Below are 24,236 nucleotides of genomic sequence, written 5' to 3'. Positions count from 1 at the left end.
CAACAGTAGGTAATTTGTATTGTGCTTTTCTAATTAGAAAGTGTTGAAGGGAGGTGACAAGCGGGAGGCTGGAGAGAGGACGTGAGGGAAGTGTGTGGAGGGTAGGGACCACACGGGACAGGCTGCGGCTCCTTTCACAGTGCTGCTACCGATGGCTCCCGGCATCCCGGACGTTCGGACCCAGATTCGCGTCGCTTCGTATCTTTCACATTGTTTTCGCTGCTATTGGAGGGTCAGTTTTGTTTTGTTTTTTTTACAATGTCATAGACTGCCATGTTCAAGTTTTAATTTCCTCATAGAAGATTGTATTTACAGATGCCCTTTTTTTGTACTTTTTTTTTAAGTTGTGATCAATTTTGGCTTAATGTGATTACCGCTGTATTCCCAAAAAAAGAAAAAAAAAAAAAAAACAGGTTCCTGTTCACAATACCTCATGTTTCACCTAGCCATGCATGGGCCTAGCAGGCGGGTAGTCTGCCTCCTGGGACTGGTCTGGTGGGGATCATCCCCCTGCACCTGTCATGCTGGGCCCTTCATTTGATCTGGGACATATAGCATCACAGCAGTCGGGACAACTGTATTTTTCTTTGTTAATTATCAATATTGTTATTTTTGTAGCGGCCTGTTGTGCATGCCACCATGCTGCTGGGCCCGGAGGAATTTGTTCTGAGTCTCCGGTGCATCATTTATTGTTAGGTTCTAGTATTCTGTCTTGTTTTGTGTTAATTACAGCATTGTGCTAATTTAAAGACTTCAGCCTCGGCAAAGCCAGCTCCAGTGCTGCAGGCCTCCAAATTCCCTAGCTAGCTGTCAAACCAAAATGGTCACCTCCAAGGTCACCACCAACCTAGCTGAGGCATTTGAACCAGGCAAGACCCTTGAGGGCCACTGTGTTCATGGTGATGGGTGAGGGCTTGGCCAAAAGGCCAAAGGCTGGTGGTGGGTCCACGGAGTCTGCCCTGTGACATGAAAGGCTTTGAGGGGCTCTGGCTGATGGCCAAGTTGGGTTTGTGTATTTCTGGTTGACACACCATGGCGCTTCCCAGCACGGACTTGTGACCAGCATGGTCCAGAAAAAAAAAAAGACACAAAAAAATCTAGAAATAAAATTGGTAAAATCCCAGCTTGGTGTTGTCTGTTTTCTGGGCCTTGGGGAAAAGGAATTGGGGATATATCACTGTTACCATAACCATGTGGGACCAACCTGGGTGGGGTTCCCAAAGGAAAGGGTGTTTGCAGGTGGCAGCCTCTGGCGTCAGGGAGACCGGCGGCAGCCACTGATGAGAAGCGGCTCTGAGTCTGTCGCTGCCAGCTTGCCCTCCTGTGTGTTTGCAGATGGAAGATCAACAGAGCCCGCGTTCACTGCCCCTTGTCTGGCACAAATGGGTGTTTGCTCTGGGTGAATCACCATCCTTAGGTGCTGCCAAACGCCCAGAGAGCAATGCTGAGTGTTAGGGCCAAGGCCCAAGGTGGCCTTTCACACAGTTACAGGGGACCTGAGTGGCCTGGCTGGACTCCTTTGACGTCCTCTGGGTGGCAGTTCATGACTGGCATTGTTTGCCAACCCTTGGGGAATAGGCGGCATGACTCTCCCTAGCACTGGGGGTCCTCTGCCATCACCCTATGTAGCCATTTGGGAGCCACCTAAAGACCTGGGTCTCGGGTTGGCTGTGTTGGTGCCAGGCTGGCCCCTGCCCTTCTGAAAGATGGGGAATGTAGTTAATGCCTGGCCTGAATGGTGCCACCCAAAGATGAAAGCAGAAAGGGACGTGACCCAAAGGCAGATGGAGCCCCTACCAGGCATCCTACCCCCGAGTTTAAAGGAAATACTAGAGCTGGAGACTCCTGTGTCCCCTCTGGTGGCTTAGGAAGACTTAGGAAGTCCTCATCTTGGGCAAAGCGGCTACCTGAGGGCAGGGTCCAGAAAGGTGTATCAGCTCCATCCGAGCTTCAGAGCCTGTTACAAGGCTGAGGACCCAGGAACTGGCAGAGCTCTCCCCACAACCACACATGTCCAGGAGAGTTGGTATAGGGCCTTCAGCATTCCGGGAACAGGCCAAAGGGCAGGGAGGTGGAAGAGCTGCTTTCCCATTGGATCTTAGAAGCACCGAAGAGCAAGCTTATCACATTCAGGTGGGCTGATGGGAAGGTTAGTATGGGAGACACAATAAACTACGCTGGGATGAAGCAGGCTGGCGGCCAGTGCAGCAGAGTGGTCCTAGGAATGCAGACACCAATAGTGTGGGGCTGAGCATACACTAGAGGAAGGCAGGCTGCTGCTGCTGCTGTTTTCCACCATTGCCTATCAAGGGTGGTCGTGGAAGGACACCCAAGTGGAATGGGTAAGCATCACCATCAAATGCGGAGAGCTCACACCATGATGTGGTCTCTAAAGGTGCAATTGGCTTGTGTCTTTATCCAGTGGTCTGTGGTGCCCAGCTACGGCTGATGTCCAAGCCTCTTTACATGGCTCAGAAGTTAACCCCAGATACCAATGGCCTCCAGGCTCTGATTCTAACCCTCGAATTTTGCTGATAAAACTGGAGGGTAGGCTGGGTGGTGACAGTGCACGCCTTTAATCCCAGAACACAGGAGGCAGAGGCCAGCCTGATCTATAGAGTGAGTTCCAGGACTGGCTCCATTGCTACTCAGAAATACTGTCTCGAAAAACAAAAACAAAAAGACTGTACAGCAAATCCCCAGTGGGATGAGTAGACACTCGTGTTCATGGGGTGATGGTACAGTGGCCTTTGGACAGCCTCAGAAACAAAGGCTCAGGGAGTTGGCCCGCCCAACTGTCTCTTCTCAGAAGCCCAAAGACCAGCTCTCTCCATTCTCTGCCTCCACCAGCTCCACGGATCCTTGCCCAGTATCCTGGCCAGGCTTCCTACATGCAGAGAGCCCCCATCCTGCTGAGCCATCCCACCCCTCTCAGCCAGGCCAAGGTCTTGAACCTGCCTGGCCTCGGTGAACCTCAGCTTCCTGACTCCCGTTCTAGGTTACTTCACTGCCTGGACCTGCCCGAACCTTCATTTCTGCTTGACCTAGAGGACTCAAAGTGTGGCCTCTGTGGAGCTTCTGCATAGCATTACACAGGTGACTGTGTGGCCTCCCCTCCTGACCTCACATCCTGGGGCTGTGAGGAAGTTAACCTGTTGCTCACAGGCCAGCCCAGCTGCAGCACTTTGTCCTAGAAAGCAAGCCACCTTCACTGACCCTACAGAGTACCTGGGCTCCTGGGGCCCACGAGATGCCAGCAGTGGGGGCTGAGGACTTCTGGGATGGGACACAAGGCAGAGGAGCGGGACCGTGTGTCCTCCTTGCGATGCTCCAGAGCCCTTGCCATGGCAGTCCAGGAGACGGACAATGTCTATCAGGCTCCACAGGACTGGATCTGGCCTCTGCATTTAGTGGCATGGCTGTGCAGGCCACACAAGGCCAGAGTTGGGAGCTGGCACTGCCAGGTGTGCCTGCCAGGCAAACCTGGACTTGGGCTGTTGTGACAGCCTGTGTGTGTCTTAGGTGGTGTGCACAGACTGTTTAACACGAGGTAGACAGGCTTGTATACAGGGGCCCCGCAGGGCCACAGCACAGTACTGGTGGGATGCGGTACCCCTGGCTGAGCTGAGCTGGCCTCTCAGGGCTGTCATCCCAGGAATGTCTTTGATCAAAGGGTTGTGCAAGAGGGCAAAGCAAGAGCAGGACCTCTAATCCCTTCCCAGCTCCCTGGCCCACAGAGCCCCCGCAGCTCAGCACCACACTACAGGGCCAGCAGACAAAAGCCTCGGGTGGTGGGGATGGTGGGCAGGCAGCTCAGGGCTGCAGACCTCGGGGCCCGCATCTGGGGGCATTGTTACTCACAGGGCACATAAGAAGGATGGAGTGAGAATACAGAATGCTCTGCTGAAGGGGCTTCAGTGGGTCTTGAGCCTCTTAGACTGTGGCATCCATTAAGCCTTTGAATTGTCCCCAAGAGACAGCTGAGACAGCCTGTCAGCTGGGAGCCACTTTAAAACTGAGCAAGCTCACCCTTGGGGTCATCTGTGTGGGGCCTCCCTGCTCAGGGCTCAGGGCACCCTTCCTTCCCTTATTCTGTCCCAAGTGGCTAGGCCAAGTCTCTGACAACTGGGTCTTTCTGGACACCTGCCTCAGTTCCCTTTTCTGCTGCTGTGATAAACACCAGATAAGTGCAAGTGGAGGGGAAAAGTTTTATCTGGCTCATGGGTGAAGGTGCGGTCCATCATGGTGGGAAAAGCACGACAGCAGAAGCTCCAAGCAGCTGTTCACATTACATCACAGGGGAAGCAGGAAAAGATGAACACGGGCACTCAGCTTGCTCTCGCCAGGACTCCAGCCCAAGGGATGGTGCCTACCATACTTAGTGTGGGTATTCCCATCTCAACTAACCCAGTCAAGAGAATCCTTTAGGGGCTGACAGATGGCCCAGCGGTTAAGAGCACTGGCTGCTCTTCCAGAAGACCCAGGTTTGGTTCCCACATGGCAGCTCACCCATCTCTAACACCAGTCCAGGGATCTGACACCTTCTAACCTGCGTGGGTACCCGGTATAAGCATGGTATAGACATACATGCAGACAAAACATGCATACATATAAAATTAAATTAAAATAAAAAATAAATCTTGGCTGAATATTCAACATCTTTTAAGAGTCAAACATTTTTTTGGTTAAACATTTTGATTTTATAGTTCCAGGGCAGGAACCAAAAGCTACAGAGAATCCCTGTCTCGAAAATAAAAAAAGTTTTGATTTTATAATGGTCAGTGCTAAAAGTGCCACTTCACACAAAACACAGAATAAGAGTGCTTAAAGCCAGTTCAGACATTGGTGAAAATTCTGTCCTAATCCCAAGACAAATTTCACTGAACAATTTTTTATGAACATAAAGCCAGCCAGGCAGTGGTGGTACGCGCCTCTAACCCCAGCACTCAGGAGGCAGAGGCAGGCAGATCTCTCCAAGATTAAGGCCAGCCTGCTCTACATTCCAAGTTCCAGGAAGAAATAACAGCTCTGACAGGGAGAGGGACCTGGTGTCAGTGTCCTGGGTCATCCTTGACTAATGACATGATTTGAACAGCATGAGCTGACTCTCTTCAGGGGGCTAAAGGTAAAGCTGGGTATGGCTGGGCCAGCCCTGCTTCTGGAGGGTTCCTGGCCAGCCTTGGTGTTACTCACCTGGAGCCCTCCTGTTTGCAGGCCTCCTTAGGTCTGTATGCTGCATAGCCTCCTCTTCATGACCCCCCCCCCCTTTTAAGGAGCCAGATGCTTCCCAACTCTTAGCTGATACCGAGTGTGGAAGTTTGAATGTAATTGGCCCTCAGAGTCTCAGGAGTAACATAGGTATGGTTTTGTTTGGGATGGGTGTGGCCTTGCTGGAGGAAGTGTGTCACTGTGGGGGCAGGCTTTCAGGTTCTCTATGCTCAGGATACCACCCAATGTCTCAGTCAACTTCCTGTTGCCTATAAGACGTAAGACTTCAGCTACTTCTCCAGCACCACGTCTGTTTACACACCACCATGATCCCAGTCATGATGATAATGGAATGAATCCCTGAAACTGTAAGTGAGCCACCCCAATTAAGTATTTTCTTTATAAGAGTTGCTGTGGGTCATTGTGTCTCTTCACAGCAATAAAAACAAGTATGACAGGCCCCAGCCACGCTTGAGCAGGCCTTCCTCACCCAAGTATAAACACAAGCAAACTCCAGCTGGACAGGACTGCTAAGACCCTGCTGCCAAGCAGATGCAGTGGACCAGCAGCAGGCCCCTGCGCTTGAGAGCAGGCTTGGGAGCTCGTTTTTCAAGGGTACAACGCCCACTGGCAACAGTAAGGCCCCTGCTAGGAGAACTGCACCAGCACTTCCAAATCTTTAGTCCTGTCTTCAGACCCCTGGGGCTCACTGATGCATATTCTCCAATAGAGGCTATGAAGACCCCATCTAGGAAGTCACCTACCTACAGGGTGAGTGCTCCCCTATCTCTGTGCTCCCAGAAGGCAGTGGTGTTCATCATGAAAGATCCCACAGGTTGGGTGGTTGGTGGTTACATGCCTTTAATCCCAGCACTTGGGAGGCAGAGGCAGGTGGATCAAGTTTAAGGCCAGCTTTAATCCCAGCACTCGGGAGGCAGAGGCAGGCGGATCTCTGTGAGTTCGAGACCAGCCTGGTCTACAAGAGCTAGTTCCAGGACAGGCTCCAAAACCACAGAGAAACCCTGTCTCGAAAAACCAAAAAAAAAAAAAAAAAAAAANAAAAAAGTTTAAGGCCAGCCTGGTCTACAGAGCGAGTTTCAGGATAGCCAGGGCTACACAGAGAAACTTTGTCTCAAAGGAATGAAAGAAAGAAGGAAGGAAGTGAGGGAGGGAAGGAGGAAGGACCCCCACAGAAGGGTCTGGAGCATCTGACAGCCCCTTCAGTCACTGTTCCTCCTGATATGGGTTCCTTCTTTATAAACCTGTGTTTTCCTGGATCTGCTAAATACAAGACCTAGCATGGGCTCAGCCAAGCCTGAAACCAGTCTGGAGCAGTTGGCAAAAACTACTCTTGCCTGCTGTGCTTTGTGCAGCCATTCACAGTCACTCCGCCAGCCCATGTTGCCATCCTTAGTCTTGCACATGGAGACTAAGTAGTGGAGTAGTGGTATAGAAAAGTCAGGACTAAGCCAGGCGGTAGTGGCAGACATCTTTAATCCCAGCAATAGGGAGGCAGAGGCAAGTGGATCTCTTGTGAGTTCGAGGCCAACCTGATCTAACATTACAATTGATAACAGTAGCAATTACAGTTATGAAGTAGTAACGAAAGTAATCTTATGGTTGGGGGTCACCATAACATGAAGACTGTATTAAAGGGTCGCAGCATTAAGAAGGCTGAGAACCACTGTTTTAGAATGTGGGGTGCTCCATTACTAGCCACTGTGGGGTTGAAAGCACCCAGCCAGAGCTTCTGGGGTGTTTAACCTTGCTTGTGTCTCAAAACTACAATTCTACAAAATCAAACTTGACTACAGGGCTGGAGAGATGGCTCAGCAGTTAAGAGTGCTTGCTGCTCTTCCAGGGGTCCTGAGTTCAATTCCCAGCAACCCCATGGTGGCTCATAGCCATTTGTAATGAGATCCGGTGCCCTCCTCTGGTCTGCAAGCACACATGCAGGCAGAACACTGTATACATAAGAAATAAATAAATCCTTTTAAAAAAAAAAAAAAAAACAACAGCCGGGCGGTGGTGGCGCACGCCTTTAATCCCAGCACTCGGGAGGCAGAGGCAGGCGGATCTCTGTGAGTTCGAGACCAGCCTGGTCTACAAGAGCTAGTTCCATGACAGGCTCCAAAACCACAGAGAAACCCTGTCTTGAAAAACAAAAACAAAAAAAAAATTAAAAAACAACAACAACAACAACAACAAAAGAGTGCTTGTTGCTTTTGCAGAGGACCCAGCTTTGGTCCCAGTGCACGTGGTGGCTCACAACCTTCTGTAACTCCAGTCCTAAGGCATCCGATGCCCTCTTCTGATCTCTGCATGCACTGCCACCATGCGGTGCAAGTAAAAACCTCATACACACTGAAGGAACTCTAGCAGGCCCGAGCATGGCCAACATGGCTCTGGCAGGCCTTGCCCTTCCCATTCCCTCTGCTTTGCTGAACTATTAAATTCATTCCTAAAGCTAGCCACCAAGGTCTATTCCCCTTATTTGACCACACAAACCCCAGGCTGATTACCAAGGTCCAGTTATCAAAGTATTGAAGTCCAGCAATCAAAAGCCCTTTTTGGCTGCCCTAATTAACACGCCCAATCAAAACAAAACACTTCATCCTAACACAGAGTTTCCCCCTCTAATCTTTATAAACTGCCATTTGCCTATGGGCCATGTCTACCTCCTCTCCAGAGACAATCCTTCGTCCCTCTGGGACAGATTCCCCTACCCCTCTCCTTTGTTCCTTTCCCTCATCTTCTATCTCCTGTCTTTGTCTCTTATTTTCTGACCTTTGTCCTTCTGTAGCAAATAAATTTCCTCTGTGCTGATTTATTTATATATTGGTTTCTCAAAACTGGGTTTCTCTGTGTAGCCTGGCTATCCTGGAACTCACTCTGTACACCAGGCTGGCCTCTGACTCAGAGATCAGTCTGCCTCTGCCTCCCAAGTGCTGGGATTTAAGGGGTGTGCCACCATCGCTCAGCAATAATCTTTATATTTTAAAAACTCCTCACTAACACTAGCTTTACAGGGAAGAACTTCATTCTGCATTTAGCCTCGGGCTGAAATTGGTACCATAGCCGCAAAAAGGCTGCCTGTTAGAGGTCACACGGTACTTTTGCAGGTCTGAGGCCCTGTATTTAGTGAGTTTTCTCATCCTTGCTGTGACAAAATCCCCCAAAGTGGCAAGCTAAAGGATGAAGGAGTTTATGGGGCCACAGTTAATAAGGTGGCAGCTATCAGGGTGGGGAGGCATGGCAACAGGAGCCCGAGGCAGACGCTCACATTGTATCCAGTCCGGAGGCAGAGAGACATGTACACTGGCGCCCAGCTTGCTTTCTCCAGTTCATGGGACACAGCACACTCAGGGTGGGTCTTCCCTCCTCAGCTAAGCCTCTCTGGAAACACCCTCACAGCCATGCACAGAGATGTGTCTCCTAGGTGATTCCAGATCCTGCAGAGCTGGCGGTCACAAGCCCTGCCCTGTGACTGCAGATAAATCTGTAGGTGACTAAGGGAGAATGAGATCACTGGTAGTCCCTATTCAGTCAGGACACAGCTGTGCAGGAGACACGGGCAGCAGGCTCAGCAGAGAGACTTGGGAGGAGCCAATCCAGACACCTCTGGCCTCCAGCATGTGACACACTGCCGCTCATAGGGGATGGCATCAAAGCTAAAGTCATAGCAAAGCCACTCTGCCAGAGAGCCGGCCAGAACATGGTAAGATGGGTGACAGAAAACAGTCCAGCAGTGGAGACACTTAGAGCTCACAGGACATGGTCTGAGAAGGCAGGCAATTAGCTCGCAGCTCAGTAGTGACATTAAGGACACACGTTCCATGGGTGCCACTCTACCACACTGAGGTGCAGCTTCACTGCAGCTCCCTGTGGTTGTCTATGGCAGTTCCGAGTATCACCTGCGTGGGATGACATTTAGAAGTAGCAACCTTTTCATGACTATGTCACCTTTCACAGTAGACACAGCCATATCAGCGGGGGAAGGGAGGGCACACCCACATGGCAGAATGCTCCTCTGCACTGTCTATACTGTGATCCAGAAGACCTTTGGGGTAACCAAAGCATGCTGGGGATTGGATGGGGCTCTTGAGAACACAGGAGGTATCAGACAGGTGGCTGTGGCAATGCTGACGGGTGGGAACTCTAACACCTATCTACAAGGTAAGGGGAATGGGGGAACAGACAAAGCTGAGAGGGAAAGGGGGCAGAGACAAGAGAGGAACTAGTAACTGCTACCTATGGTAGCAAATCCAGGGCAGAATGTGGCTGGAATGCTGGGCCCACATCTCTGAACAGAGATCCTGACATCAGCATCTTGGTACTGGAGGACTGCAGCAGCTGTCAGTACAATGATACCAGACAGACTGTCGCTGTAAAACACATCATTTATTCTTTTCTCCAAAAAGAAAAGTAAACTATGATCAAAACAGTAGCCACAGCTCTCTGAGCTCAGCACCCAGAGAAGCTCACTGAAGAGCACCCCTGATCCTGGGAGCAGCTGGAGGATGGTCTGAGACTCCAGAGAGGCCACTGCCTGGCTCAGGAAGCCAGATGCGTGGCACCCCGGGCCTCAAGCACCAACACCATCCCTCTCTGGCTAGGCTGGGCTGACGGAACGAGGGAAGAGCTCCAGCTGTACCTACTCTATCAAGATGCTATGAAATGATATTAAAAACAGTGTGCTAGGGCCACAGGCCTGAGATCCCAGCACTCATAAGGCTGAGGTAGGAGGATCACACTTCAAGGCCAGCTTGAGCTACACAGTGACTCTGTTTCTAAAAGAAAATAAAAAAAAAAAAAAAAAAAAAAAAAAAAGAACCCAAACCAAAGTGGCACACATCCACGGTGACCCCTTCACATCATGCCCTAGAACTGAAGTAGGGACAGTCAGGGTACAATGGAGCCACCCAAAGGAGGGCATATCAACGCATGCTGCCATGTGTCCACGTCTGTGAAATGGTATATACTGAGCCTACTCCTATTAGCTCACCTTATACCTGCCTGTGAACACCATGCAAGACTCGCAAGCTGCTGCTAAAGAAGCAGTGGCACAGAGGCAAGCCCCTGGACAGTCACAGTGGCAGTCACCATCTGGTCCTGCTCTGGTTCCCAGTAATCCCCCCGCGGCCAATTCTTAATGTGTAGAGCTCATTCCACACTTGGGGACAGCGTGAAAGCCATGCCTCGGCTTCCTAGGGATCTGACTGGCCTTGCCTTCTCAGCTGGGCATCCAGAGGCAAACCAAGCCCAATGGAGTCTGAACCCTGTACCCCTGTACGCACTGCAGGAATCTGGGCCTTCTGCAGCAGAGGACAGGGTCCCAGTGGTGCAGGCAATGACGACACACGTTCAAGGCAGAGGCACTGTATGGCACTGCAGGACGTGGATCTGGGGTAGCAGGCAGCTCTGATGGCAGGCTGTTACACTAGGTGGGTCTACTTCATCACCTCTAAAGTGGAATGGCACCCACCTCTGGGACTCCAGGGGGGCGGAGTGAACCAAAGGAAGCCCAAGTGTGGTCAGCAGAAGCTCAGCACACAGCAGAGAACCTGCTGCGGCTCCCCAATAAGGGCTTTTACATCAGCCTGCCTGAGTCCTACCCTCAGGGTGATCCAACCCAGGACCACTGGGATGACAAAGCCACTCACTCTGGCCAGCGGCGAGCAATCTCTTGAGGGTGCTGCCAGGACCCTGTGCAGAAGGCAGGGTAGTGTTACCTCGGCCAGCCAGCCAGCAAGAGCCTAGGGAAGAGGCCACACTGGTCCTCTCACAGAACAATGAGGGCCACTCAGGCTGCCTTTAATCACTGACATTATATGTGCAGACATCTGCTCTTCTGAGTCCTCAAAACGCAAGTCTGGAGGTTCCCGCGGTCACCCTGAAGTCTGGCTGCACGTTGAGCAGTGAGCATAGCTGAAAGTACCCAAGAGATGGTGTCTCACCAACAGAGTCTCACACCCCTGGACTTCTGTCAGGCTGAGGACACACCTCTGCTAGCCCCACTTTCCCTATCCCAGCACCACCCCACAGGCAATGTCAACACACCGTCCCCAGCCTATCTCAGTCTTCCTACAAGGGGCAGGGGAATGAGGCCCGGACACATGCTGCCCAGCACAGCCATCACACAAACCTTAAGGCCTGCACCCGCCCTGCTGTTACAGTGCACTCAGGCACACCCCAGACAGAGGCTATGGAGCACAAACCTGTCTGAATTTCCCTCTGATTATGTCCAGGTCTTCATGGAGCCTCTCGTAGGTGGGGTCATCAAAGGGGAAGTGCTGCAGCAGTGTGATCAGCGCCTCCACCACCTTCATCTTCCTGCTGCGATGCATGGGGGAGAGAGGCTGTCACCCAAGGCCCTACTCCATCCTTCATCACATCTCAGAGCAGTGGGCAGGCTAAGCTGCCTCTCTGCTCCTGGCAGTGCTGGCCTCCACCTGCTGTAGAGCAACCACTCACCACAGGGCCCCTACCCCCACCTGGGGAACTGCAGGCTGGAGCAAGGGAGACCACCGCAAAAGGATGGCAGTCGGTCTCGGCTGTAACTGCCACCAGTGGTGGCATGAATAGCCAACATCATTCCTCCAGGATCAGTCGGCCTGGCCACTCCTAAAGCCACGAAGTTAAGGACCTTGCCTCTCACCTGCTCACACTAAAAACACAAATAGAGAGCCAGGCATGGTGACCCAAGTCTTTATTCCCAGCACTCAGAGGGCAATGGCAGAAGGATCTCTTTGAGGTTTTTTTTGTTTGTTTGTTTTTTTAAAGTTTATTTATTTATTATGTATACAACATTCCTTCCATGTATGCTTGCATGCCAGAAGAGGGCACCAGACCTCATTATAGATGGCTGTGAGCCACCATGTGGTTGCTGGGAATTGAACTCAGGACCTCTGGAAGAGCAGTCAGTGTTCTTAACCTCTGAGCTATCTCTCCAGTGTCCGATCTCTTTGAGTTTGAGGCCAGCCTGATCTAAATAATGAGTTCCAGGACAGTCTGGACTAAATAGACCTTGTCTCAAATTTCACAAAAGGAGGAAAAAGGAAAAAAAATGCCGCATAGTATGAATTCCTTTAATCCCAGCACTCAGGAGACAGAGGTGGGCAGATCTCTGTGAGTTTGAGGCCAGCCTGGTTTACAGAGCAAGTTCCAGGAGAGCCAGGGCTACACAGAGGAACCCTGTCTCAAAAAACAAAGAGAAGCCAGTAAATCATGTAGTGGATAATCAGAGCGAGAACCCCAGAACCCCACAATTAGTCACAAATACCTTGTTCTTACTTTTGAATATGAGCGTGGTATGAGTCCTAGACACTCAAAGTGTCAAACAAAAGGGTGAGTCCTACAGGCAGGGAGCTGCCATCCTCTTTGCTTGGTTTGCTAATACCCTCCTCTGGGCCCTCCTATACCAGGCCAGGAGCTATAGGAAGACTACAGAATGCCAGCCTAACCCTATGCTTCTGCACACGAGGGAAATATGCCTTTCACTTCAGGGCTCCCTCCCAGCCTCGGGAAGCAGGCAGATGGGGCAGCTCACAGGACCAAGGCGGGAAGAACACAGTAAGGCAAGGTACCAAAGCTAACACAGCTCAAAGAACAGTGACAATCACTAGGAACTGTGTGTGTTACAAAAAGGATGACTTCAGGATGACTTCTGGCTGGCTGTGGTGGTACATGTCTGTGAGCCCAGGATATAAGAGGCTGAGACAGAAGGATGGCTGTGAGCTAAAGGCCAGTCTGGGCCATAATATAAGCCCCTGCCTCCCAAAAAGATAATACTGTGTTCTGGTTGGCTATGAGACACCATGGACAACAAAGCCAGCATTTCTTTCTTTTTCTCCTCTCTGGTCCTTGCTGTACTGGAACTCCTATGTAGACCAAGTTACCCTTGAATTCATAGAGATCTGCCTGTCTCTGCTGAAATAAAGGCGTACACCACCACGTCTGGCACAGCCAGCATTTCCGAGGCCTCGTTTCATTGACAGTACTGCAGTCTGTTATCAGACGCCTAAGTGAGAAATGGACAGGAAATAGGATCCACCTGACATTACCCTAGGTGTGACATCACACAGCGCTCATCAAGTACCCATGAGGTACCTGTCACATTTTACTTATTATTCTTTGAATAACAAAGTCAAGTTGGCCATTACTATTTTCTGTATGAATGAATGACACAGATACCTATGCACACATTAGGAACACTCAGAGTTCCTCCCGGCCTTTTCACTGATGGCATGCTGATGGGAGGTGGGAGGAAAATGGGGGGGGAGGGAAAGGGGTGGAAGGGAAAGGGGTGGGGAGGAAAGGAGAAAGGGAGCCTCAGCCTCACCTGTCTTTCTCGCATGCACCACTGTGTAGGAGATACTTCCATGCAAGAGCAAAGCCACGGTAGCACCCAATCTGTGAATTGAAAACCAGCCCAGAGTGAAGGCGGTAAGCAATCAGCCACACCACACCAGTTACCAAGATCTCAAAGCTCAGGGCCGGACAGAGGGCTGCCACAAGGCTTCTTCAGCTATTCTGGAACCTTTGAGTTTTTGGGCAATGGAAACTGAATGGTGACAACCCCAGCGGGTGAGCCAGGCCCCAAAATGACAGCAGTGATGCTCATCCTCTATATGATGCTGTGGGCTGGCTCCTTGCCCCTTGTCCCGGGTTCATGTATGCACAACAGAACAGAGGAGAGGAGTGTGCTCAGCTTCTGAGGACACAGAGGAAGAAAGAGTTGTCTAGTTCCTGGGGCTGGGTAGAAAAAGCAATGCCACTTCTGTCTTGTTCTCACAGGCTACTTGCTCTGGGGTGTCATGAGGACACCTGAGCAAAGGACACCAGTTACAGGGTGTGCTACCTCGGGAAGAGATTCCCTGGTCCAGCCAAGCCTGCAAATGAGACTGGAGCCCTGCTGACCGTCAGACACTGTGTGACATAACCAAAGATGGTTGTTTTAGGCCCACCAGTCTGTTTCGTGGCATCAGGTACCTGATACTGTCATGACCTCCTCAGCCAGTCAGGGTCAGTGATCTGTAAGAGGACAAAGGCAAGAGGAGAAAAACTATGGGGCTTATGGAATTCCACTGTAAACATGGCACCCCTCTGGGTGAGGACTGAGCTGGCTGAAGACGCAAGACAGCACTGTGCTACTCCTATAACATACTTTGGTGGTTCTGTGCTAAGAATTTTCTGTCTGGTCTATGAATCCCCACCAAAGGCCTTGCAGTAGGAAGTGATTAGATGCTTTGGCTTCAACAGCAAAGGAAGCAACTGTAGAGGAAAATGATCCATGCCTTTGTTCTTTTCCTCTAGGCCACTGATTTTCAACTTGAGTCTTGACCCCTTTGGGGTCACATGTCAGATATGTATACATTATGATTCATAACAGTAGCAATATTATAGTTATGAAGTAGAAACAAAATAATTTTATGGTTGGGGGGCCACCACAACATGAGGAACTGTTTGCAAAGGTTGCAGCATTAGGTTGAGAACTGCTGCTCTAGGCAATGTTTCAAAGTTATGGCTAAGCATGCTGGGTACATCCTCTGCCACTGAGCTACTTCCTCAGCATCTGTTTTTTGAGGCAGTAGCTCACTCTTTAGCCCAGGCTGGCCTAGGACTCCTGCCTCAGTTTTCTGAGTCTGGGATCGCAGAATGGATCCCCTGTGACAGAGGATGGATCACTACACTCATCTATGAAGTTCTTTCTAAGTGGCCCTCCCACTTACCTCAGATCCAATTTTGGCTCCATGTAATGTGCCATACTGCCTTCCTTCGACGATCCCCAAGCTGCTGCCTTCTTCATAGCCTTCCTGATATCCCTCCCCATGGAATCTGTGACAGAGAAACACACTTCATCAGGTAAGACACTGTTCCTTGAAAAATCTTCCCACCTTACATTATCTAGATTCCCACAGGACACAGCAGAATACAGGAAGAAAGGGTTAAAATTCAAGTCATGCCAGGTGGTGGCACGTGCCTTTAATCCCAGCTCTCTACTCTCTGGCCCATTACTGTGCCCCAGCCCTACTGCTAAGACAGCTCTCACTATGCAGGTTCTAGGTCTAGCTCTTCTGCTCTCTGGCCCATTACTGTGCCCCTGGCCCATTACTGTGCCCCACCCCATTGCTGAGACAGCTCTCACTATGTAGGTTCTAGGTTTAGCTCTTCTGCTCTCTGGCCCATTATTGTGCCCCAGCCCCATTGCTGAGACAGCTCTCACTATGCAGGTTCTAGGTCTAGCTCTTCTTCTCTCTGGCCCATTATTGTGCTTCAGCCCCATTGCCGAGACAGCTCTCACTATGCAGCCCACGCCAACCTCCGTCAAGTAACTCTTTCCATTTCTTTTTTGTTGTTGTTGCTGTTTTGTTTTATTGGGGTTTTTTGTTTGTTTGTTTGTTTTCGGGACAGGGTTTCTCTGTGGCTTTGGAGCCTGTTCTGGAACTAACTCTTGTAGACCAGGCTGGCCTCTAACTCACAGAGATCCACCTGCCTCTGCCCCCCAAGTGCTGGGATTAAAGGCGTGCGTAGGCGTGCGTTACCACCGTCCGGCTCTTCCCATTTCTTGAATGCTGAGATTACAGGTGTGTGCCACCACCTCCATGTGAAACCATGATGCGTATGGGCTTCATGCATGCTATGAAAAGCACTGTACAAACTGAGCTACAGCCCCAACCCCTAGGGACCCAACCGTGGGTAGGATTCACGAGTGACTTTCAAACCGGCAGAGCACAAGAACCCACAAGAAAAATGTAAAAATACAAACTCAAGCAAGCTTAGTCCACACTAGAAATCTACTTTTCAAAAAGAGTCGGTGTAGCTGAGCCTACATGCCATCCTAACTCAAGTCTCTGTTTCTAAAACACCCCCAGGATGCAGGAGTAACAGAAAATATCCGAAAGATCATCACAGTATGCCAGCACTACGATGCTCTGACTAGATGGTATTGTCTCTGAGGAATCAACCAAAAATTGGCAGTAACTTGAAGTCTGCACTGTGGAAGGAATGCTCTGGAAGCCCCCATGAGGGGTGAACAGCTCCCCACTTGGCAGGTGGGTGGCCTGGGGAGCTCTTCTGCCTTCACAGATGTCAGGACCCCACTCCCTAAACAGAGATCGAGCAGTCACCCCGGAGAGGTGAGCAGCCGTCCAGGAAAGGCCAAGATGCCCTGGACCACCGTTCCGCCCAGGCATTTCCCCGGGGAACTTTCCACATCCAAAGGGGCCTGCCCGACACATCCATCAGCAGGTCCATGAATACTGCCGTATGTGCAGCAATTAAAGAACAAGAAGATGTGGCAGCTCGCAGATGGCGAAGGCGGGTGTCCCCGAGGACAGCGGGACTCCGCCAAGCAGCTGCCGGGGCGGGGCGGAACTGGGCCGCTGCCTACCTCTCATCCGCCATCACGACGGCGTCGAACATGTCCTGCTCCACAGCCATGGCAGCGGCCCGGTTCTCCCCGGGCTCTCGCACTTCTGCCATTCTGTGTAGTAGTCGCCAGCCGGCGAGGAACGGCTACAACCGCCCGGCTTGTCAGCTGGAGGAAGCCACTTCCACGTGTGCTGCGCGGAGCACGGCGGGTAAGGACGGCAAGCGAAAGAAGCCAAAAAAAATAAAATAAAAATAAAATCTTTACTGCGCATGGGCAGACCCCGCTCCTCCTCCCAGGCACCTCCCTCTCCTCTGAGAGTGGGGCGGGTCCGGCCGTGCAGGGATGCTTCGCTGTGCCGCGCGCGGGGCCCAGGCGAAACCAGCTTTTATTTTCAAAAACCAAACAAATGGGACCGAATTTACAAACGTAGGTCTTAAAGAAATGAGAAAAATTATCAAAGATCTAGCACAGGACCATTCCCAGGAAGTGGAGGAAAGGCCCCAGCTGCAGGCAACATGGAGGAGGGTGGAGCATCCAGCAGCCTCAGCTGTCACCCGGCTGTCAATCACTACATCTGCACACCCCACAGAAGACTCTTCTGTGGGCTGGAACCGATTTGATACTGCGACATCCTGAAGGACAAATAATAAATATTGCCCCCAGCCAGGAAAATGTCCTGGGGGGCGGGGGATCTCTGAAAATGAAAAAGGTTGTGTGTGCCAGTTACCTTGTTTTTTTTTGGTCTTTTTGTTATTTTGTCTTTTTTTTTTTTTTTTTTTTTTTTTTTTTTTTTTTTTTTTTTTTTCTGAAGCTGAGGACCGAACCCAGGGCCTTGCGCTTGCTAGGCAAGCGCTCTACCACTGAGCTAAATCCCCAACCCCGAATGCTGGCTCTTGCTGCCAGTATTTAAAGCAAAACTGAAGTATTTCATACACAGTCAAGTATCAGGTGGCACCGAAGGGCTTGCCAGCAGGAGGAGCCACTCTGTCTAAGCGCTCCCGATCTCATGGGCACCCACTCTCCAAAAGGCAGAAACTGAAGTTAGTCCATTTCCATCAGAGCTACCTTCCAAAGCAGAGCTTTAAAGAGTATGCCAGGCTGTCAAGACGGACACGTGAGGTACCAGGAGCCCTCGGGTGCACATAAATCAGAAAAAAAAAAAAAAAAGAAAAGAAAATTCTTATCATACAAGATTAGGCACCAAGGAGGACAAGGTGTCACTACGGCAGCACCCACCATGACAGCAAAAGACGTCTAAAATAGCAAGGGCCGGGATCCACCAGCCGTAGCCTGGGCCAGAGTGCTGATGGGAGTGAGGCTTTATGGGGGCCACGATAAGTTTCCTAGACCACAACTGCTGACAAGTTAAATAGCCTTTGCGTAAAGGAGACCAGAGACACACCATTATACTGGGTCAGAGGGCTGAACCCGTGAACAGCAAAATTCCATGGGATTCAGAAGCTGCTTCCAGTTCTGAATTTCATCTTTACGGATGAGAATAACTATAACAAGGTGGGTTTTGTTTTTGTTTTTTAATGAGAACTGCCATATCAGATACAAAAAAGCTTAAGTCTCATATGAGCACAGCATCATCATGTTGGCTGAAGAAGAGCTGAGCCTAGGGAATAGACTAGAAAGGCCCAAGGAGGAAGTCTCATATGAGTAAAACTCCACACTGATAAAAAAAAAAAAAACAGAGTCACAAGCTCTGTGGAGGACTGGAGCACTAACCACTAGCCATGTTGGGAATGTATTGGTGTCTCAGGAAAAACAAGTCCTGTGTGTACCTCACACTGCTCATCAGAACAATTCCACGTTCCATAAATAAAGATGTGACCTTTAGAAAGGATACTGGGCAGTGGTGGCGCACACCTTTAATCCCAGCACTCGGGAGGCAGAAGCAGGCAGATCTCTGAGTTTGAAGCCAGCCTGGTCTACAGAGTGAGTTCCAGGACAGCCAGGGCTACACAGGGAAACCCTGTCTCAGGGAGAAAAAAGGTCTTGAAAATGGGTACAAAGTAGACTTATTGGAGAAGCAGGCAGACAGCTCCCATCTGTCATTCCAGCGTGTGAGAAACCGAGGCAAGAAGACTGTCGTGAGTTCAAGGCCAGCCTGGGCTACAGAGTGCATTCCAGGCTGGCCTGGGCAAAAGAAAGAGACTATATCTCAAAAAAAAAAAGTTTAAGAATAGATAAATGAATAAATTCATCCTAATAGGGTAAATAATGGGCCTTTTTTAAGTCACATTTTTTAAATCGGGGAGAGTCTTACAAGGAACAGAAGGAATGCCTAGGAAGAGCATCAGAGGCAGCATCTCCTTCCGAGATGTTTAAAATCCCCCTACCGCTCTCTGTTTTAGTTTTAAAGGGACTTTCGTGTTTTAGTTTTAAAGGGATTTTCATTCTAGCATGAGCACTGTGCTAAGTCTTGTAAAACTGAGCTGGGCTTGGCGACACACACAGAGAACAGTGCACTCAGGCCCTCGGAGACTCTCTTAAACTTAACACAAGTAAAATGGAAAAAGGTCAGCTGTGGCCCCAGTGACCTTTGAACTTCTTCCTTTGTGGTCCTGGAACAACATGACTGTATGGCACTGACCAGTTCTTTCTCTGTGCTAGAAATCCCAATGATGCATAGATTTTGAAGGTAGAATGAAACAGGTTCTCCGCTGTTTCCTAAATGTCTTTTACATTTTTACTTTTTCTTGATCAAATAAAGTCACCGAATACCTGTAATGCAGAGAGTGGGAAACAAGCAAGCACAGTAGTGCGTTTCTCCAGTTCCCTGATCGCCAATTTCTTTCCCCCTAAGCTTCTCCCCATAAATTTATACCCCCTCTAAAAATGTGCACACCACTGTGCTTTCAGCATGTCTCCATTGCACTTATTATTGTGTGCATATTCGAAGCATAAAAACTTTTAGCTGAAGCCAGGAGGTGGCGGTGCACACCTTTAATCCCAGCACTCCGGAAGGCAGAGCAGGTGGCTCTCTGTGAGTTTGAGGCCAGCCTGTTCTACAGAGTGAGTTCCAGGAAAGCCAGGGTTGTTACACAGAGAAACTCTGTCTCGAAACAAACAAACAAAAAACTATTAGCTGAGATAAAAATAACAGATAGTTTTGACATAAGAAGATGGTTATATAAGGAGGAGAAGGGAGAGGACTACTTACAGGTATAGCCTGATGTTGGGGGCTGCAGACCCCTGGCCCCTTGACTTTCTTTGCCTGCCTCAGACCCTTTGCCTGCTTGAGTGAGCTGAGCAAAACAACTTGTTTTCCTGTGCCTGCAGCTGCTCTGAGCACGAGACCCTAATGGCAGGGGAGTGAGTTCTGGTGAGACCTGCAGCTGAAAGATCTCGAAAGCTGGGGTGTGACTATCAGTTAAGGATCCCTATATAAGTTGACATTCTTGTATCAAGGATGACTCGTGTCCCCATGTCTCTGTCTGTGTGCACGTGTTTTTAAGTCTCCAGCCTAGTTCCCGGTTGGCGTACCATAGAGCATAGAGTAGTTGTGTTTTACAGCCTGAGGCTAGGATTCTACAGAAGAATGTAACTGCATGTCATATTTTTATATAATTCTGTAAAGTATGGAGAAATAACATATATCGCAAAACTCCAGACTATTGGTTGTGACTCTTAGTTCGGAACATGGCTTTGGTGAGACTCACCCCTGCTCACCTTGGTTTCGGTCCTAAATATCTTTTGAATCCAGCTTGTCACAACATCAGAAGCAAAGAGACCCATAATGCTAACTTGAGTTGTTAAAGTCCTGTTTGTAAATTGCTTTATTCTCAATAAGGTCCAGACTTTAAAACTGGGATCTTAAAAGCAAGAAGGGGGGGGGCTGGAGGTGTGGCTCAGTGGCAAAGCACTTGCCTAGGGTTCACAAGGGTATGGGTTTGAGGCTCACCTCAGTCAAAGGAGCTTCCAAAGAGCCAGAGGTGGTAACATTTTTAAAGTACAAATATTATTGCTTTCAAAATTCCTACATAAGTTTCAAATTTAATTTTCATTTTAGTCACTGTACATATTAAAGTTGTGTGGGAGAAAACTGAAATGTTCTTGCTGATGTCTGTTTTGGGAGGAACCAATTGTGGCAATCACTTCTGTAACATGGGGGAATTACAGCCCAAATGATAACGTTGGACAGATGGCCTGAGAATGCCTGGAAGGGGTCAACAAAAGACCCGAGCACATTTTTAGGTGTCTGAAGAACTGTGTGAATTCTATTTAGGTTGGTAGTTTTAGAATGCTTTTGCTGGACTAGAAATATGGCTTGGTGGCAGGGCATTTACCTACCATACATAAGGTTTCTGGTTCGATCCCCGGCTTTGCTAGCATAAAGTTATTATTAGTATTTTATTTTTGACAAAATGCACAAAGGGGATGGCAGATCAGCTTCCAGAAAGCCAATGTACTAATACTAAACACTTTTTTTGGGGGGGGGGGTACAGGGTTTCTCTGTAGTTTTTTTGGAACCTGTCCTGGAACTAGCTCGCTCTCTCTCTCTCTCTCTCTCTCTCTCTCTCTCTCTCTCGACAAGATTTCTCTGTAGCTTTGGAGCCTGTCCTGGAACTAGCTCTTGTAGACCAGGCTGGCCTTAAACTCACAACGATCTGCCTGCCTCTGCTTCCCAAGTACTAGGATTAAAGGCGTGCACCACTACCACCCGGCAACACTTTTTTTTTTTTTTAAGGACAAAGTTTCACATATTCTTCTTTGGGTTTAGAGAAAAGCCAAGACAATACAACTCAAGTAAAAAGCAAATTCCTCCAAGTTCAGTAATGAAGTGTGATCCCTGTAGTAACTCATACTTGTTGCTATTTTCTTGGTCATTTGTCTATTTCTTGGTTTGCTTTGAGGCAAGGTCTTTGCAGCCCAAGCTGGCCTCAAACTCAGGGCAATTCTTCTGCCTCAGTTTCTGGAGTGTTGAGGTTATAGGTGTGAGTTCATGCGTGGTTTAACAGTTGATTTTTTTTTAATGTTATATCTGCAACTGAATAGTAAGCAGGTGCCAAGCCAAACCTGGCTGTGAGGACCTACCGTGATTAGCCTGGAAGCATCCATGTTGTTAGAATGAAGAATAACAAGTAAAACAAAAATGGCTCACTTGCTCTGATTTTGGTCAAGAAGAGACCCTAGAAATATAAACAGGTTTCGGACCAGTGCTCAAAAGGCAGGACTCCTGGGGTCACATGATAGCACTGGGTAATAGGTTTTTTGTTTTTGTTTTTCTGTATCTGGTCATTTGGAAAGTGTGCCCTTTACTTTTGTGTGAAGCAGGTAAGCCTTCCATATTCAGTTACAGGGAGGCGGGGGAGACTTGAATTCTTCACAGGAAGCTATTAAATAACCATTCACTTTATTTTTTAAATTTATTTATTATGTATACAGTGTTCTGTCTGCATGTGTTCCTGCAGGCTAGAAGAGGGCATCAGATCTCATTACAGGTGGTTCTGAGCCACCATGTGGTTGCTGGGAATTGAACTCAGGACCTCTGGAAGAGCAGGCAGTGCACTCAACCTCTGTGCCATCTCTCCAGGCCATAACCGTTCACTTTAAAGGGCTACGTTTGCACCTCTGGTTACAGATACGTGACAGATAAGTAACAATACAACTGGGAAAAAGAGGTGTCTTAGTTTGGATCCCTATAGCTGTGAACAGACACCATGACCACAACAACTCTTTTAAAACACTTAATTGGGGTGACTCAGTTTCAGAGGTTCAGTCCATTATCATCGTGACAGCGAGCATGGTGACATGCAGGCAGGCATGGTGCTGGCTACATCTTGGCTTTCAGGAAACAGGAATTCCACTGAAACCCTGGGTGGTATCCTGAGGTAGGATACCGCCTATCAAGGCCGGCCGACAGTGACACCCTTCCTCCAGCAAGGCCATACCTACTCCAACAAAGCCGCACCTAATAGGGCAAACTCCCTAAGAGATCATGGGGGCCAATTACATTCAAACGACCACAAGAGGCAACTGGGAAGGGGATCCAGACTCATTTGGGCTTTGTACATGAGCCCCTTTCCTGCAACTTCCCAAAGGAAGAAAGAAAGCCTGCCAGAAAGTCTCATTTCCGACCTGCCTGCTGGGGAACCCCGTTCATAGCACAGCACACAGACGGATGTAGAAAGCCATATCGCTGAATACCTGCCCCGCTAAAGGAGAATCCTGGCTAGTAGGGACATTTCTGCCTTGTTCACCCCCAAGATGGCAGAGCATTGACTAGGATTGTGGGTGTCTGTGGTAGTCTGCTGAACTGGAACAGGGCTCTGCACCCCAAACACATGAAGAGGCTGAGGCTTTCCCCTCAGTTTGCTCTTAGGGAGATCCTGCCCCCGCTTACATAGACGCAGAGGAGCATCAGGAGCCGGTACCTGCTGTGTACCTTCGTGGCGTCGTCATGATGGTGCTATGACAGAAATAAGGGAGGAAAAGTTAGTTTGGCTCCTACTTTAGGACTGTGCCGCCATCATGTCGGGTAAGGGCTGGATCCCCGAGTCACTGGAGGCAGGAGCTTGCATCCAGCTCCTCACATCTTGAGATCAGGGAACAAGGTCTGTCTCTAGGGGCCTCATCCCTAAGGCCACACCTTCTAGGATAGCCCGCCACATGGGGAAGGACTCCAAAATGAGAGCTTGTGGGGCACACTTCACCTTCAAGCTGTGTTGACCTATGAGCCTGAGGCTCATAGGTAACTAACAGTAGGTAACTAACAGTGGTAATAGTAAATAATAAAAGCAGGTGGGATGTCAGCGAGGACCGGAAGGGTCTACTCCCTCGCCAGGAACAAGCGTGCCGCCGCCAGGCAAGCAGCAGAACAGAGCTGGAGAAGTGGGGCGGGGAAGAGAGCATCTGCTCGCAGCCTACTGGCCAGAGTTGATCACATGGCTTCCAAACAGCAAGGACACTTGGGAGATGGAGTTCGGTGGGCCAAGTCCCGCGTAGTGTGTTCTTGTTATTGTAATTTTCCCTTTAAACCTTGGGAGCGTGTGACTTTACTTTAAGAAGAAAGGCGAGAGTCACGTGCTTTGGCAAAGCCAGTGATCCCAGCACTTGGCAGGTGCGAACGGGAGGCTCAGGAGCCAGCAGCCCTCCTTGGATACCTGCTGAATTTAAGGACCGCCTGGACCATGCCAGACCCTGTCTCAGAAGGGCAAAAAACGGGAGGTGGGAGGATTGAGGTGAGGGGCTGCTTAGCTGTTGTAATAAGAGGGTGGGATAGGACGGGAGGTGGTGGCGCGCTCCTTTAATCCCAGCACTTGAGGCAGAGGCAGGCGGATCTCTGTGTGTTCGATGGTAGCCTGGTGTACAGAGCTAATTCCATGACAGCTAAGGCTGTTACACAGAGAAACCCTCCCTCGAAAAGCAAAACAAAACAAAAAAGGGGGTGCTAGGCCAACTCTCCTGGCCCCATTAAACAAAACACCACGGATCTGTAAGCCAGAGGTGTCAGAACAAAATCCTACCGAAAACGGCAAAAAGTGGGTTTCTTTAAAGCTACAACCTTCATAGGTTTGCGGAAAGCATGGCTGAACGTTAGCCGACAGGGCACCCCAGAGCTAATCCTCTAGGGTCTAGTACACGGTGTGCTCAATACCAGAGACTTTGGAAGGCAGTGTGTGGGTAACTGAGATCCCTCGGTCCC

The 24,236-nt window shown here is 49.6% G+C and overlaps 1 protein-coding gene across 2 annotated transcripts; it reads right to left on the bottom strand.

The window, feature by feature from the left end:
- Positions 1 to 25: 25 nt before the first annotated feature.
- Lto1 (LTO1 maturation factor of ABCE1) lies at positions 26 to 16,806 on the bottom strand. 2 transcript variants are annotated; one of them, XM_050137092.1, is made up of 5 exons: positions 16,601 to 16,806; positions 14,940 to 15,045; positions 13,550 to 13,620; positions 11,427 to 11,541; positions 26 to 11,136 (listed from the first exon to the last, which is right to left on the bottom strand). In XM_050137092.1, exons 1-5 carry the CDS (start codon positions 16,690 to 16,692, stop codon positions 11,068 to 11,070), a joined length of 453 nt encoding a protein of 150 aa, XP_049993049.1. In that variant the 5' UTR covers positions 16,693 to 16,806; the 3' UTR covers positions 26 to 11,067. The 2 variants fall into 2 exon arrangements, with proteins under 2 accessions (XP_049993049.1, XP_049993048.1); XM_050137091.1 differs by having other exon boundaries at positions 11,427 to 11,544; positions 16,601 to 16,804.
- Positions 16,807 to 24,236: the final 7,430 nt, after the last annotated feature.

This window comes from Alexandromys fortis, unplaced genomic scaffold, assembly GCF_014885135.2.
Source record: "Alexandromys fortis isolate MF-2015 unplaced genomic scaffold, M_Fortis_MF-2015_v1.1 scaffold_3, whole genome shotgun sequence".
In the NCBI taxonomy this organism is placed as follows: Eukaryota; Metazoa; Chordata; class Mammalia; order Rodentia; family Cricetidae; genus Alexandromys; species Alexandromys fortis.
The sequence above is the reverse complement of the archived record's forward strand: the minus strand, read 5'-3'. Positions and strand labels throughout refer to the sequence as shown.